The 17,150-nt window shown below is 47.9% G+C and overlaps 1 protein-coding gene across 4 annotated transcripts in view; it reads left to right on the forward strand.

Moving 5' to 3' along the window:
* Positions 1-11,268: 11,268 nt before the first annotated feature.
* Positions 11,269-17,150, forward strand: part of LOC104346124 (cyclic AMP-dependent transcription factor ATF-7) — a 43,416-nt gene continuing 37,534 nt past the window's right edge. For all 4 annotated transcript variants that reach the window (XM_086478624.1, XM_086478628.1, XM_086478627.1 and 1 more), the window contains exon 1: positions 11,269-11,316. In XM_086478624.1, the coding sequence (XP_086334750.1) occupies positions 11,269-11,316 (48 nt within the window). The remainder of the gene's footprint in view (positions 11,317-17,150) is intronic.

Here is a 17,150-nt window from a genome sequence, read left to right on the forward strand (position 1 = left end):
GGAGAGCGGCTTTTTTGAGTCACTTTAGGGCCAAATGTCACGCCTGGTAGGAAAAGGTCGTTCTTCTGGTAGCAGCAACTGCAGCTCGCTGGGGTGGTGAAGCTCCAGGGCTGTTGCAAGCGAGAAGCAAGGGTGTAGTGCATTTTTGATGTGCAATCGAGGAGATAGTGTCGCAGTTCTTTGGGGATGCTCCTGTGGATAGGGGATCCTCTACAAGCTTGGGAGCAGCGCGGAACACCGAGAAAGGTACAGTCAGATGGTAAGTGGTTGGACTTTGCTTTCACCCTGTGCTGTAGGTTAACTCGTAATGACATGTTAAATACCGTATGTCTGTTGGAGATTTACTTCAAGCACGCTCCTTGCCAATATTCCAGTTTATACAGTTGGATTTGCTTTATCAAGCTTATAAAGCATGAGGGTGTTGTGCCTCTGAAGCAGATTTTATAGCGTCGGCTTTTGGCCTTCTTTCCCAGATGACAATTTTAAGCTCTCTGGTAGCTTTTTGGTTACAAAGCAAACATTCACACTCCTTCCCTCACACCCCAAAATAACTTTAAAGTCAAAGCTTAGGGCTAAGAGCAGCCTGCACATTTTCACTAAGCTCGGTGATGGCCGCTCCCTGTAAAACTGAGACTCTTTCGCAATAGCTTTGGGTGTATAATAGCTGGCGGTAAATAGTCAAAAAGAGATCTGGGCACCCAAAGGTGCAGAACAAGCTCTGTTCCGAAGTCCCTGCAGGCACCTAATTTAGTTTGAGAGTCAGCAGTCATTCAGCAGTGAAAATGACTTTACAAAACACCTAAAAGCTGGTTGGGCACCTGGCCCTGTCTTGTAGCGCTAGTCCTGCCACAAGGAAGCCTGAATGGTAAAGTGGCTTGGTTTTTTGGTGGTTTTTTTTTAAGGAAGTACTTGACCTATTCATTTTTACCCCACTTTGCAAGGGATTATTGTGCTCTGAATCATCACTGCAGTCTTGTACGTTAATCTGGGGTGGATGGGGAATGCTGAGCTAAACGTCAGCCCAGTGCTGTGGAAGGACTGGGTGCCCCTCGGTGTGTTTTCTGGGTGCCGCTGCCTCTGTGACCCTGCTGATCCCAGCCTATTCAGAGCGGTGCGTGCTGAACGCTCCTTTGGATGGTCAGGAAGCTCGAGGCAGAGAGCTGTTAATGACTGCACTTAGAAAAATAATAAAGAGCCTTTCCTGGAACGGTCTCAAAGCAACATGTTTCCTTCCTTGCATTTTAGTGGGAAATCTCTTACTATTTTTGAGAGCTTGGGGCAGTGCCTTATGCTTCCTTCTCTTCTGGCTAGTGGAGTAGAAATGGCCCTCTTAGTCTGGCTTTATTTCCCTCGTACTTACCAAAAAGCAGTTTGGTTTTTGATTGCAACCAACCTCTCTTCCAGTTCCAGCTCCCAGCGGCAATTACGGATTCTGTCTCGAGTCTGCCTGCGATCGTGTATATTTTCCTGTAGTAAGAAGTATGCTGCAGCGCAGATTCTGTGCAGCCATCTATAATAATCTAGTTTATTGTGGTTTTATCTCTTCTTCCCAGTAGCAGTGTACTGCCTGTCCTTGGGGCTTGGTCTAGTGTCTTGAGCACTATTTGTGTTTGAATAGGCTTGTTTGTATCGCGGCTCTGGTTGTTAATGCTCTTGGCATGGCTCCCAGGTCTCAACAAAGTTACCCAAATTGATCTGGGATGGCCTTGCGACTCATTAGTCTCTGAGAATTAATCCCATGTAGCTCAGTCTCATAAAAAGTTAACTCCTAGCTCTGTTTTACCTTTTGCATTAAACCGGCATGCCCAAAGTAGAGGAGTAGCGAGGAGCAGAGCGACTTGATGGAGGAGAAAACAAGCTTTGCTTGCCATAGGCGTAGCAGTACTCAGGCTGTACCTCGTAATAATCTCGGGTGCCGAAGCCTTCTGCGGGAAGACTTTGTTCTCTTTTTTTGGGCAAATACGGGCATTATTAGAAGAACACCGTTTCTGATCCCGTTCTGCCTTTGCCATCAGCTAAGTACTGTAATTTTCCTGCAAGAGTCACAGCCCTCCCGGGATCCTCCACCCTTCTTGAAAACTCTTTGCCCTATTTAATAGCCTGGGACAACTGCAAACAGGTTTTCTGTATTGCCTGTTGGTAGAAAGACATCTTACCTTTAGCTGCACCTTTGCTTGGACTTGTTCCTGCACGCCTGAGGCTGGTGTCTGTGATGGGTTTTACATCTGACTGTGAAGGGTGCTTTTTCATTTTGGAGAGTAGAACAGTTATAATCTCTGTGCCAGTACATGTCCTGCAGTGATACAGGACGGGGCAGTTGCACTGTGCCGTCTGGTTATCCTCTTTGCGCTTGCAGATACCATCGCCCGTCTCCGATGATCTCCCTCATCCCAGAGCCCCTGGCAAGAGCCTTTTTGGGGTGCTGGGTGCCACAGTCACCGTGGTGTCGGCACTGATCCTGACACCGAGGCACCAGTGCCGTTATCCTGTGTGACTTGTCTGCTTTTCCTCGCCCCCTCTCCTTCCATCGTTGCCGTAACTCTTGGCAGGCTTTTAAAACCGTTGCTGAAAGTCCCTAAATTGTCCGTTTTCACAGTGCAGCGCTCAAGCGATTGTTTGTTCTTTTGGAGGCTGCAAATCTGAGGGGTAAGAGAGCACGATGGGAGATGGGAGCTTTTTACTGGAATCTGAAAAATAACTAGAGAAACTCATGCACAGACAGAATATAGAGCGAAAGAGGCTTGACCGTACCTGCAGGCGTCTCTTCCTCTCTTGGAAGCTACCAGCCCTTTTGTTTCTGCACCGCACCTTTCACTGACAATCTTAACTTACAGTTGGTTCCCTAGGTACGTCTTTTCTCTTGATGTCCCTCTCTCTAGCAATTTTCTTTCTTCTAACTCATTTTGCAGCTCCTTCTTCACTCAGGTCCTCCTAGGTGAGTAAATCCTAACAGAGAGAGACTTCTGTCAGCAGAGCATGCAGTTCGCTTTTGTTTGCCGTTCTACTTTAAGCCTATTTTTAGGAGGTTGTTCTGCAGCTCTTTTGGTTTTGTTTCATAGCTGGTGCAACCTCTAGCTTTAATTTTGTGGTCATATTAATGTAAAGTTTATCCTTATGATTTATGGGGCTAAACCATAAATGTGCTTGTACTGGTGTGCCAGTGAGTGCCTTTGTACTGGAGAGGGGAGCTGTGCTGGCAAACTCCAAGCAGAACAATTTTTGTGTACGCCCAAGTGTTCATTGGGATTTGAAGTATTTCAGCTTGTCTTGCAAGGCACAGATGCAAGAGTGTTGGGCACAAGCATTCCTGCAATAACAATAGTCACATGCAAGTACCACAATAGAGCCTTATTTTTAGAGCATTTTTCATACCGACTCTATCCCCCAACGTTCAGCAGAGTTAATGACCTGGGAGTTTCTTCCATCTTAACACTGAGTTTTAAGGAAAAGGGTTTTTTTTTGATGGAGATTTGAGGTGACCCAGGAAAAAAAAAGTGTTTTCCAGTTGGTGGGACCTGTGAGGGTGAGCGGGAGATGTCAGACCACCACCGAAGGCAGCTGGACATAGAAGGGTAAAAGCCCCAGCAACGTCCTCGGAGGGGATGAGGGACCAGTTGCTCGTGACTTTTGCAAACCAGAAGAGGCATGACTCAGACTTACAAATCTTGGCTTGAGACTGCTTCCAGACCTCAGCTACTTGTCAGTAGTTCAGCTGGAACGGGTCCGCAAGAGCTTCACGAACACGAACACCCTGCACTGCTCGAACCTGGATCCTGACACGTATCAGGGCGGTCGAGTGTACTTAGCACTGGGGTGTGGGATATTTGTGGTGACGCACGCTCGTGAACGCGTGGCTGTGGGTAACGATGCTAAAGGCAATTAAGAGTCTGACTGTGACCCTTTCTGTGGCATCAGGCTAACGCTGCCAACCCAAACCGTGACTCGTCCTGTGGCTGCAGGCGTACCTCGGAAACTCTTTTCCTCTGAAAAGCCAAACTGGTGCATTTGAAAGGCTCGAGAGCACCTCGGATGGAAGGATCCATAAATGCCAAATGTGCTTTTGAAGACGTGTATCCTGCTTCTCGTGTCTCTTCCTAAACTGTTTCCAAATTGAAGTTTTTAAAATGGGTTCCATGAGGTGCCAACACGCGTCCTGGGGGAAATCCTTTTCAGGAAGGCTGGTCTTTCATTGCTGTTGTTGATGCATGTAATATGTCTAATTCCTTTTAAGGGAGTTAAAATATTACCCCTCGGTGTCTGTCTAGACTAGGATAACGGGCTTAGTTTTTTCTTAATGGGTTAGTTAACATGCTTTGGGACCGCTTCACTTTATGGACTGATGTACCAGGGGGAAAGTAGCATACGGGCTGACTTTAATATCTGCAGGCAGAATTAAACTTTTACATAAGTGGAAATTGCGATTATTGAGGTAAGCAAAACTAGCTTATCTCCAGACCAGTGTCCCAGTCAAGTTCTTCATCATAAACAGAGGCTCTGATGGGCAGCTCGGTTCGTTTGGACAGGAAGGGAAGGTTTCAGCTTTTACTGGGTACCTGCAGCCTGTTCACCTCCAGCTCTTGCAAGTACCAAGAGGCTGTTTAGATGGCTAAAACGCATATTTTAATTGTAAAAATGACGACATCATCTTGTCTATGTATGAAGCTGGGCATCACTTAACCTCTCTAGAACTTCACACCTAGATTGTGGTTCATTGCTAAGTTTAAAATTACACCTTCTGTTGGTGTTTAATGTACCTGCCAGCTCATGCCCTTAGCCGGGGGGGCAGCAGGGGACTGGGAAGAGTAAAGCTGTGTGCATACATGGATGTTGGTGGGGAAAAGGGATGGTTGAGAAACTCGTCAGTGATGGTGGGAAAAGGCAGAACATTCCTATGAGACTGGGCAGAATTGTGTGCCAAAGGAGGGGGGGGGTGTGTGCTGAGCTGGGGGAAACGAGCTGCCTGCTGAAGAGATTCCCAAGTCCTGGACAGGACCCTCTTCCTGCTTCCCATCCCAGCAATTCATTTGTTTCCTGACGGACTCCCGTGAAAAGTCATAAGGAAGAGTAACAGCAAAGCAACCTCCAAAGCACCCATTTGAAAAATGGGTGGAGCTTTACCTCCCCAAAATGGTGGTAGTGGGGGGAGTGTGTGTGGATCTCCTCCAAATTACGGCATGCTTTGTCATCGCAGAGGTGGCAAAGGCTTGTCCAGCTCTGCCTGTGGCCTTTACGCAGCTCTTTGGGAAGACCCTTCCCTTCCTCTCGTGTAAAAGGAGGCTCAGTGAATATCGTGCCATGTAATCGCCCTGTGCTGGCACTGGTGCTGCTGGCAACACTCTTCACTTCCCTCTGTCTGCCTTCCCTTTGCAGGGGCTTGCCTAGATTAGGGATCCTCGTGGCTACCTCGGATTACGGTTGATCCTGTCTACCCCAGGCATTGCAAACAGGTTAGTTAAAACATCATTCTGAACGCGTTTGATCCAAGGTAACGGGTAATACTCTGAAACATGGAGAAGACCTTCTGTCAGGTTTAACCTTTGAGAGGACAAAGCAGTTCAGAAGTGGTAAGTAATCTCCTCTTCAGCTGTATCAAAGCCTGTAGGTCTCCTAATACCTGTTACAGGGCAAATTGCCACCTTCTTCATCACTGAGAGCAAGCTCTTGTGCCAGGTTCAGCCCATGAGAGGCTTTTCATTTATGAGCCTCCATGGTTCTAAGGGGATTTTGTATGGTTTGGGTCCTGCAGGTGCTAATTTGATCTTTTGATTTGTTTGAGGGGGTTCTTTTTGAATTCTCTGGACTCTTCACCAGGGAATTGTTCCAGCAAGTTTCAGGTGGGTCTGCTGACTGAATTATTTATTGAGCAATTTGCAGCAGGCTTGGTGTATTGCACACAAAATTGATGTGTGTGCACCGCCGCGTTCACACGCTTGACTCAGATTTTCCAAAGCCTCAGAGTAAAGTCGATGGTCTCCAATTCTTTCTTCATCAAACCAAGAATCGCCTCCGAAACAATGGCTTGTAGTCCTTCTGAACTCAGTAGAAGCCCTGTGCTATCAGTAAGGCCTCAGGCTGCCCCAAATGCTCTCTGGTTAATGGACATGTAAAACATGCGGCCTCATCGCACGCACAGCAGAATATTTAACTTCGTGACGCCTCAGCTGTAATGCTGCGATGCTGCAGCTGCTGCGGTGAGGAGTTAAAGTTGCGGTTGAAGGTGGGAAGGAGACCCACAGCAGCCCTGTGTGCTGGGACTCTTACTTTTCCCTTTAAAAATGCACGCGATCCCTCCCAGCGAGGGACCTGAACTAACAAAAGGCTTTCCTTGTGGAACCAAAACTTTCAATATCTTCCTACCCTGCAAATACTATTCACGCAGCCGTTGAGTAAGTGGCGCCCACGTGGGTGTGCGTTTAATCTCCAGAGGGTTCGTTTTTCTCCAGCCACAACGCCGTCGTGAGTGGGTCGAGATGCCCACTCGAGAGCTGGGAACAGGACTTGGGTGACGGTTGCTCTGGGGCTGTGCCTCTCAGGAGCCCCTCATCTCTCGGATGCTATCACAACCCGTGCCTCCCGTGTCAGCTCGGTATCATCCCGGCATCCTGGCACGCACTGAACCGCTCCACGTAATATTTCTCATTTATCTCCGTGCCAGAAGTAGGAAGAGGCGATGGCCCAAACAAATCGAGAACGAGATTAACTTCAGGAAAAAGTCGTTGCTCTGGCAGCGCTGACGCCCTCGGATAAGCAGCGCTGGAGAAGTGGTGAAGTGCGGCCGTTGTCCTGGCTGCACTTGTCCGGCTTTGCAGGCGTCCCCTTGCGGTGCTGCGGTTGCTTTGGTGAGGAGCTGAAGTGGTGGTTGAAGGTGGGAAGGAGACCCGCAGCAGAGCAGATGTGCTCTTGGATGCAAAGCTCATGTTTATTCTATTTTTTTTTTCCTGCATGCTGTGCGTGCTCCAGAGGAGTTGCTCCCGTTGAGAGCGCTGCTCTGTACAAGCTAGTCTTCAGAAAATTTGTATTCTTAAATACCCTGTGCAGACTCCAAGGGGTGCCTGATTATCAGCACAACGCAGGCTCGAGACTGCTGTGAAGTGTGGCTTTGGGTTCGCTTCTTTTTACAGGCAGCCTATAGGTTATTTGCGTCGGTTAATAAGGCAAGAGAGAATGAAAAACACATAGAGGCTCGGGGAGCACAGTTTATTTTGCTTGAAAATGTCTTTTCAGCTTTCCACGAGACGGCAGCTGCTTGTCAGGTCTGTGCTGACAGAACTTTGAAGCACGCTTCAGTAATCTGTCTGCATTTCTTCGCTTCCCCTTGCTGTTTCCAACATGCTAAAAATCATCAAAACAGTGAAATACTGTCCCGCGGCTGCAGGAAGAGGAATGAGAATGTGTTCCCAGTATCCAATCATCTGCTTATTCTGCCTGTTCTTAAGAATAGAATTTATTGAAGCAATTTATCCTGACTAAATGAGATATAAATCTGAGCACATGTATGTACATACCAGTCATATTCTGTAGTGAACGAGCAGCTAAATCTTTCTTTAAAGAATGAGTGAATCCTCCTGACACTTTGCAAGATCAAGTAAACTGAGGTTTTTGCAGCGTGTTGGTCCCGATTTTTTTAGTAGAGCTGCTTGTTATGCTATCAGAAGTAGCTGGCAGGCAGCCTGAAATGCCATTGGGTTTTTGTTTTGTTTTCCTGCTCTCCGTTTCAGTTAGTGTTAGCAAAGCCCCGGGAGTGACAGCTGATCCATTTCTTTAATTTCTCAAATAGCTTTTATATGCATCGGAAGCATAAATGTGAGGTAGAGAGACCCTGAAGTTCTTCATCCTGGCGAAGGCAGCAGGCTGCTTAAGTGCCAGCGGTAAGGACAGATCTCTGACCTGTGTTAATTAAAAAAGCAGAGGGTTGGCTGCCCTGTGAAATGCAGCAGGCTCCCTCCGTAGTAATTATGCTGCATGTTTAACAATAAGACTTGTTTGTTGATGGAATAAACACATCCCCAACCTCATCCCCCGCAACCGAGTTTAAACGTAGGAGGGTGATTTAAACAGCCTTCGAACGCTTCCAGCACCAGCCTGACTTTGACAGCAAGGGGCATTTCAGCTGTCCTTTAAAGTTGTGTGACTGCCGCTGTCTGCGTAACTTGGAGCTGCTCTTACCACTCGACGGGTGCTGGGCTGGCAGAGGACTTCTGGGTTTTGTGATTAGTTTGAGAACAAACTGTAAAAACTGATGCCCCAGGCTCCCTTTGTAGATCCGTTCACCTGCATACCTGGCTGCGAGGACTCCGAGAGGAGCTTTCAGGCTCTCGTGTGGCCAGACATTTCACTTGCCAGTGGCCAGTGTGGCCAGTCCTGGTGCTATTTACACCGTCGAAGTGCCCTTCAAACACAAACCTGTGAGCCCCCACGAGTGCAAAGCTGTGCCCCTCACTTTGTAGGCAGGTAATGGGTCTGTCAAAGCCTGCACGAGTCAGTGACTAAATAGGGATTAAGAAATCTGGAGCTTATGACTCCTGCTTCTGCCTTCAGCTTGCTGGGCACTGGCTGCAGCTCCCGGGAGCCTTGGCCGTGCTGAGAGCCGTGGGACAGATCCCGGTCTCTTATGGGTAAGGATGACAGGCGGAAAATGAGACTGGTCACCAGTCTGACTGTTGGGAGAAGGAAAAACAATGTCCAGGCTGCCCAAGACAGCAATTATTGACTTTTATTTGGTTTGTGTCCTGATACCATAGTCTTACCTGCCACCGTACTGCCCAGGTGGTGGGAAAAGAACTCTAGCAGTCATCGAGCTGATGTTTCCTTTGCGTCTGATCTGATTTCTCCTGTTATTTTCTTACAGAAAGAGTAGTAATTAGCCTGCCCTCTGCCAGGAGTGGGAGATGAAGGACTAAGCCCTGTCTCTTGGCTCATTCAGAGCTTCAGCTTTTTGTGGAGCTGACTGGAAGGTTTAGGTTGAAGTATCTTTGCACCTCAAGTGCAGGCGGTAAAAAGTGTTTAATCAGTTTTGTGCTTCTCTTCTTTGCAGTGTCAGGGAGTTGATCTGAGCAGTGATTTGGTATTACAAGAATCATCCCTCCTTGCTAGAGACAGCTCTTGCATGTTAAAACTTCCTGAGGAAGCCTTGGGCTCCTCTGTGACTTTGGAGCAGGCCGTGACAGCGGCTGGTTTAGGATGCAGCAGATGCTTGTAAGTCAGCTACTTCAGGGCCTGAAGGAGATTCCTCTTGGAGGAGGATCAGTTGGTTGTGGATGGAGGTGAGATCCCCATTTGTTTAGCAGGCAAGAGCAGTGGGTCAGTATTCTGGTTTCTCGAGTTCCCAGTTCGGAGCTTTGGTCAAGGTTCAGAAGGATGGTACGAAGAGTCCCGTCTCTCTGACATGTCCTGGTTCAGGCTCATCTTGTTGTCTTCTGCACCCAGGTCGCTTCAAGGCTAGCCTTCACCAGGGTTTAATCTTCCTGGTGAAAATACAGAGCTGCTGCCATCTTCTGCAAGCCCCACGTCGCTTCTGTGGGCTTCTCTGGGGGGCTGCCCCGGTGGGTAGATGCTCCTGGCCATCTTTATTGCCTTTATTATTCTGCTTGTCCTGTGCTAGGGAGCGTTTTGGCTCCTCGCCTGTTCCATTTGTGAGAGGGCTATTTATCCTTTATGAGTTCGTGTTTGCATAGGCCCCAGAGTTTTGCTTAATAAATCCAAACATAGTCTAGCGTTGTGGACGTCTCTCCCCTTTTTGTGGGAGAAGAACTGGCAGCTACTTTCTCATAACTCTTGGTTGTTGCTGTTGTGTGCTGCGGCTGAGCCAGCGCTCGGGGAGGGGAATTCCGCCTCTTGTAGCCACCCATTTTAGCTGCACGCTGCCCTAGCACATGCTCATCGAAAAAGAATCTTTTTGTCTTATTAAGCAAGAATTGATTTCTGTGTCTCCTCAACAAAAGCAAAAGGGGACTGTTTTCTGTAGCACATGCGTTCACCCTCCGCTGCAAAGTCGCATTCTTGGAGCGCTTTCTCATGTAGCGCCTAAAAATAACAAGTCTCCCCACCCTCTCGCTGCTGCTCAGCCTGTGTGTCCGTGTGTGTAGTAATGGTTAGAAATGCCGAAAGCTGACTAAAAGAGCCTGTGTCTTCGTGAACGCGTTTTGGCCGCCTTCTGGTTTCATTTCTGCTCTTGGCTGTAACAAGCTGACGTGCGTCGCCGGAGCCAAGTGCTGAACTCGGAGTAAGAGATGCTGGAAGCAACGTGAACAGCCAGAACATGTTCGCACAGTAAACCCCCTGAAGAGATAGCATTTGCTTTATTATAGCTTTTTAAAATCCTGCTATAAAAATATCAGTGGGTGGAGGGAACCATTATTTCTTGAATTTGAGGTGGTGGGGGTTACTTTATTTACTCTTATTTTTTATTAATAAGAATAGCTTCACTTGTAGCATAATAGGACTGAGTGTTTTGTTATCCTTGGCTATAATCTGTGATAAACTACCCCTGCCATCAGCCTTGTAGTTTACCCACTAGGGAGCCAGATTATTGCCTTGTAAAACGGAGCACCACTCCTATAATCCCTTAATTAATTAAATGACAAATTTTAGTTCTCTCCCATTGAAAATATAACTTGTACATAGAGAGGACTTGGATTTATTTGATCGCTTCTTGCTTGCACTTCTTTTTTTTTTATTTTTCCTCCTGTAGATTGTCGCTGTCTTTCCTTATGTGTCTGTGCTTCCTTCTGTAAATACTAAGGGAGGGTGAAGCAAGCTGGGCTCTTCCTCGCCACCCTCCGTCTCGGGGGGGTGTTTTGTAGGTCTTTGCTGCGCCGGGCGGTCCTTTGCGGGAGACGAGCGTTGGCCCCGTCTTGCAGGTGGTGACGCTGAGATGCAGAAATTCCCTTGACCCTCTGGAGAATTGGTGGTGGGCCCTGGTGGGAGCCCAGGCGTGGAAAACTCCTGCTCCTTTCTTACCCGTTGGCCCGCACTGTCTCCCTGTCACGGTTCCCAATGAGCCCTTCCAGCTGCAATGCCGCGCTTTCTCTTTCTACGTGAAAAACCAACTGGGCCCTCCAAAGTCTTATTGAAACTTGGGTTGGATTAATTCCTCTTCCATGATTGTGTCTAGGGCGCAGAGAGATCCTCCTTCTCTGGGAGCGTGGTGTTGATTAATTACAGCTCTGCAAAGGGCAGCTTCTGCTCTTGATATTTTTAATTTTTGTAGCTTATTTAACAATTTCCTCTTCTCTCCTCTCTCCTCAGCTTAGCTCAGCTGCATGAAATATGGGAGACGACAGGCCGTTTGTGTGCAATGCCCCCGGCTGTGGACAGGTACGTTTACAGTATACTTTATTGTGAATGTGTCGTTGTGAATCAAAGTGGCTGTTTTATCACTGAGGCAAAGAGTTTAAAGCCGGTGTTTTACGTGATCACTGGAGGTAATCAGATCAGAGGATTTGCAGTGTGTAAATCCAGGTTATGAGCAAGCGCAGGCACTCCAAAGTAATGAAATCTGCCTTGCTTTCTGGCGTATTGTTATTCTGCTGGTGTTTTCCCTGAGACCCACACAGCCCAGAGAAAACATGCTGATATCCCGTTAATGTTTTCTGATAACATTGCTCATCTTCTTTCAAGGCTGTTTAACCAAAGGACAGGCACTCGTTCTCTGTCGGGATGAGTTAGCTGCTATAGCATATTCTGTAAAGCAGCTGAGAATGTGACAGTTGATGGTTTGTGTTACGTGAACCCCAAACTGCCGTAGTCTATTTTGGGCTTGCAAAAAAAAAAAAAAAAAAGACCCATTGTGAATTTTTCCCCCATGGGCAGGGGGCTGGAGTTGGCTACGGCCTTGCAAAACTTTTGCTGGCTTTCCTAGGGCCAACGGTTGTTGCTCAGAATGAGTCACGTCGCCTTTTCAGTCCTACGACCTTTCTGGTCGCCTCGCCCGCCGGGGAAGGCACCTTCCCGTTGCGTTTTGCTTGGCTTTGCCATGAAGTTTGGTTTTGCATTTTTGCTTGGCTTTGCCATGAAGTTAGCGCTTTCCCACAGCCGAGCTCGGGCTCTCTCCGAGGCTCGGCGGCGCAGCGTCTCGGTGGCTCGCGCGCCGTGTTCATGGGAGCAACAGGGGGATGGTGCAGTGATTGCTGGGGCTGTTTGAATGGGAGCGATTAGAAACTGGGGCTTCTGTGGCAGGACAGCCCAGTGCCGAGTCCAGGGAGAACTGGGTTGGGCTGTTCTGAAGCGTTTAAACTTCCAAGATGCTGAGGTGCCTTTTGTAGGGGAAGGAGCTGGCGGTGGGGAGGGGGGGGGATTGTGGCTTTTAATTAGATATCAAGTGATGCGCGCACGCTTTGTTTCCCTGGCTGCAACCGTTGGATGTCGGGTTGCCAAACTGCGATGGCTGTGACGCGTTTGGGAGCTCTAACCCATCCCAGGGTGCTCCCCCTGGGTGTCGTGTCCCCCCCCCAGTTCTTCAGTGTATTTAATACCTTAACGACTCTTGTGGGTCTCGCAATTGAAATTAAAGATAATTCTGCATCCCCAGGGCACGTCCTCCGAGACTGCGTGTGAATTCTGTGACGCATTTATTTTTATAGCACAGAAATGGGTCAAAAAAAAATTCTCATCTGGCAGCTCTTGGGGGCTGGGGCTCTTTAAAAAGACACAGTTAGGACTTCTCTGCTTTTTGGTCATTCTAGCACTAGTCTCATCTTGAAGCATTTTCTATCCACCTGCAGGTGATCTTCCTCTTTTTTCTTCTTTTTTTTTTTTTTTTTTGGTAGGCTGCTTTTTATCTTGAACTTCTTTGCCTGTGAAATTGTGCAAGTCATTTATAAAATGTATTAGCTGTATTTGAGCACTTAATGATGTGAGGACTTCAATCATACAACCTTAAAATCGGATTCAAACAAGCAATTAAGGCAAACAACAATGTATTTAAATTTAATCTCCCACAATCTCCCACAAATGACATATAAAGGTGGTTGCTTCCTCCTTTCGCTGTTCCAGACTGCTGCTTATGGGTAATTCTGACAATTCTTCATGTTAATATTGAAATGTTAGAATCCGGGTAATTCATACCGGTATGATTCATTGTGATCTAACCTGACCTCGTGCACAGTTTCCTAGAACGTCCTTCAATACCTGTTCAAACCAGAGCATGTATTAAATAATGATGATCCAAGCTTGATTTAAAATATTTCCAGTGATGGAAAATTCACCACAGCCCTTGGTTAAGTTGTTCTAATAGTTAATTGCTCTTGCTGGTAAGGAAAAATTATGCCTTATTTCCAGTCTAAACCTGTTCAGCTGCAGCTTCCAGGCTGTGGATCTTGTTAATTTTTGTTTGTTAGACAGAAAGTCCTTCCTATCAAATTTCTGATGTCTGTAGGTGTTTACTGACTGATCGAATCATCCCTTAACAATCCTTCGGACTAACTAAATACACGGAGCCCCGAGCCTCTCCCTGTAAATCCTAGTGGAATGTTTTTTGTCCTCTCTTCTGTACCTAAGCTTCACATTGAAGGTTTTTAAGAGCCTTTACAGATCCTCCTCACGGCTAATGCACAGCAGTGGTACCCGAGAGCTGTACGGACCGTCGTGGAAGGATCATCAGCTAAAATTAACGTTGGGCGAGCTGCGCTTTTTGGGGCAAGCGGAGTAAAATTGGATCGTCGTGATGGTGTAGCGCAATGGGTAGCTTTGAATATTAAAAATAAATCCGAATTTGAAGTCGGGCGGCTGATGGCGGCCAGCAGCTGTCTGCAGGGCTCGACCTCCGAAGCACGTGCTGCATTGTTTCCCCAGCAGCTTGTCCTGCCTTTTGGCACTAAACCCTGACCCTTGACAAGCCACCGTGGATCATCCCATCAGAAATGGCTTCTTCACGTGGACTCGCGTTAAAGTGAAGCCTTAATAAGGGTCAGAGGTGGCTGCCCCTATCTCGGTCCCTTCCCTCATTCCTAAAGATTGAGACCTTTGTCTCCCAACGCAGCGGATGAAAAGGGGCAGTCAGCTCTGCGTGACCTGCTACAGAAACATCCTGACCTTCCCACAGGTGCTGAGTGCCTACAGCTCCCGTCAGGGTCTGTATGATCCAGGGCTTTGAGCTTTCTAGAAGGTAATCTGATGGGTTTTTTTTCACCCAGGCACGCAAATACCCGCCCAGGGGGTGCTGTGCTACTGCTTACAGCACAGGAGGCTTTTTCCCACCTCAAAACCAAGCCAGGCTGTGGCTGGCACGGGAGAGGGAGCCTTCCTTGCAGGATTCAGCCTTTTTTTTTCTGATTCTTTAAGACCTTTGGGTGCATCTTGCTTAGGAAAAAAGCCATTTGAATGGGAGGGTGTCGGTGGCTGTTGAGCCTCTTGGATTATCAGGGTCAACATTTTTGGGATAACGCCTGGCTCACTGGGTCCCTTCACTACCGTAGCTCATGTTGCTTTTCCTTTCTCTCATTTCTAAACCTTTGATCCTGTGCCCAATCCCTTGGTGTGGTTTTATCCCTGCGGATTCCTGCTCTTCTGGGTATTCCCCTCTTTGAGAGGTGCACTCCGGCTTTGGTGGGCTGCTCCCACGGGAACAGGCTGCTTTGGTCCTGAGTAAATCGGGGTGGGCTTCTGGATTTCGCCATCAGCTGGGGCAGCGGGCACGGGCACAGATCGCCCAGTCCTTTTTCCACTCGCTAAATCTGCCTCTTGCAAACCCTGCGTTGAGACGTGCAGGAGCACGGGAGGTCACGGGAGAAGAAGGGACAGCAGAGCCAAACTGACTTGAACAGGAGACTGCAGGCAATTACTGTGAAACCAGTGGTGATCTTCCCAGTTTAGTTTAAAGGAGGAAAAAAAAAAAAAAAAATTTTGCTTCCCAGTGTAATTTCTTTGAACCATTAGCTGCTGCTTCCCCTCTGTAGCTGGCCCTTTTTTTCCTCCTTTTCCTTCACCGTTTCTATGCAGAAAAAGGCTGTAAAGCCAACTTTTCAGGGAAGTGAGGAGGGGGAAGAGGGAGCGGCCACCGAAAATAGATGAGCCGCTCTTGCCGTGTCCCCGTCCCCCCCCCATATCATCACAGCTAGTGGGCTTTCGGTAGGTATGTAAACATGTTTTGGTTGCTAGGTCTTTAATGGCGGTTATTTTTGGATTCTGTACGCGATCGCTTCCCAACAGTGAGTCTGCTGTGACACAGCTGACTTCTAAATGTGCCGCATATACCGCTTTTAAAACAGATTCTTCTCAAGGTCATTTGTTTGGTTTCTTCTCTAAGAGGGCAGGTGACACGTTTTTCCCTGACCCCCTTCCCCCTGGCCCTGCCTGTGTAGAGGGAGAAGAGCCGTTCTCTAGCAGGGACGTGCCGCTGAAGGTGAGGAGGTGGTGGAGGCAAGCCCCTGCCTCTGAAAGGTCTGCAGAAGACGTAGCGCAGTGCCTCGAGTCAGGCTTTCATTGAATCTGTTCGGTGAAACTAATCTGGGGGTGGCGTGCGCTGCTAATCGTTATTAAAATCTTCTAATCCCATTTAAAACACACAGAGTGATGAAAGGCAGCCTTAGCGCAACCAAGTGTTGGCTGTAAACTTCAGCGTTGCCATTAAAGTTGAAAGGTATTAGCTAAGTCTGTATAATGAGACAGCTCTGACTCATTAACACAAGGTAATTAAAACTTCGGCCGTCCTGTCTAAGGCATCCAGAGCAAAGGTCTGGAGGGAAGGCGGGGGCTCGATGCTCTGGTGCTGCTTCATTACCGTGAGCCAGTGGTGGCGGCGGGGAAGTCACCCCGTGTCGGGCTCCCTATCCTCCCTCATGAAACCGGGTTAAAGCCCTCTCGAGGGTGCCTGATCTCTGGTTTGGGCAGGCAGGCTGGCAGCACGAAATGCAGGTTCGTGGCTGGACGTGCCTCTCCAACGGTTGTGCCTCTTCTGCTCCGGCAGCACTGGCTGCTTGAGGCTTTATGAAGTGTCATAACAGAGGAGCATCTTTATTAATAAAACTGTTTGGACCACTCCTGTTGCCCAAACTAATGGAGGGGCCGTAATATTGAATATATTCTACTGGGAGCAAGACTTTCTGTAGCCCCTGCCTCCCCACTCCACACCATTTCACTTTTTATAAGTGACACAAATCATCACTCAGGTCCTAATTCCAGCGCTACAGTTATACAGGCCATTTCCTCAAACAATCGTTTGCTTTTTAAACCCACCCTTAATTTAACAATTTATTCCCCTTAAACCCGTGCCACGGAGGTGATGCTCGTGCAGTGTCCGAGAAACGCGGAGCCCAGAACTTTCACGAGGCCAGAAAATGATTTTTCTTCTTTGTGGTTTATTGTATCCTCTTATCTTGTCATATAATAGAAATAATGTTTATGGCATTGAGGCCTCAGCATCACTTGGCATTTAACCAACCTCAAAAGCAGTTTATTGCTTTGTATACTCTGCCGCCATGACCATTATCCCTTAAATCTCTATTGCTTTGTAATATACGAGGCAACAAATGGCTTCTGCGATTGGTTAAATGTGGAACTGAAGCTAAGGTGTGTTTTGTAGCTTGTATAATCCAAACGAATATAGATTATTCCTTTTATATGAGTCCCGGTGTAGAGTGGAAAAACTGGCCCGCTTCTCTTGCCAAGAAGCCACGAGCTCTCCTTGTCACCGTTCAAACTTTCCGGTGGCCCAGGACAGGCGCAGCACCTTGGCCGTGGGATTTCCAGCCGTGGAGTTGTCGTTCTTGGCAGCCTGAGCTACGATTTGTACCGCTGTATCTTCATCCCAGTTTCAGGTAGGGACCAGCTCCACCAGTAGGAGGAACGAGTCTTGCCCCTGTCTCTGCAGGTCTGTCAGTGGCTGAATGTCCTCAGTGGAAGCAGATGGTTCAAGATGAGCTGTTGTGATTAAAAGAGGCAGAATAATATAGTGAAGCCAGTAGGTAGGTGGGAAGAGCAGCCTGGAGGTGAGAGGAAGAAGGTGCCCGTGGCCATTCGCTTTACAACAAAGCCTCTTTCCTTTGCTCTGATGACAAAGGTTTGCTTTGTTACCGTCCTTCTCTCCTTCCAGTTACGGCGTAAAGCAAGAGGTAAGGCAATATTTAGTGTCTTGAAGCTGCCAGGAGCCACCTGTACTCACATGAGAAAACCCAAAGGGATGTCTCAGCCCTGCTGGAGCTTGCTGCCAGCCC

This window comes from Leptosomus discolor, chromosome 27 (assembly GCF_034619465.1).
Source record: "Leptosomus discolor isolate bLepDis1 chromosome 27, bLepDis1.hap2, whole genome shotgun sequence".
In the NCBI taxonomy this organism is placed as follows: domain Eukaryota; kingdom Metazoa; phylum Chordata; class Aves; order Leptosomiformes; family Leptosomidae; genus Leptosomus; species Leptosomus discolor.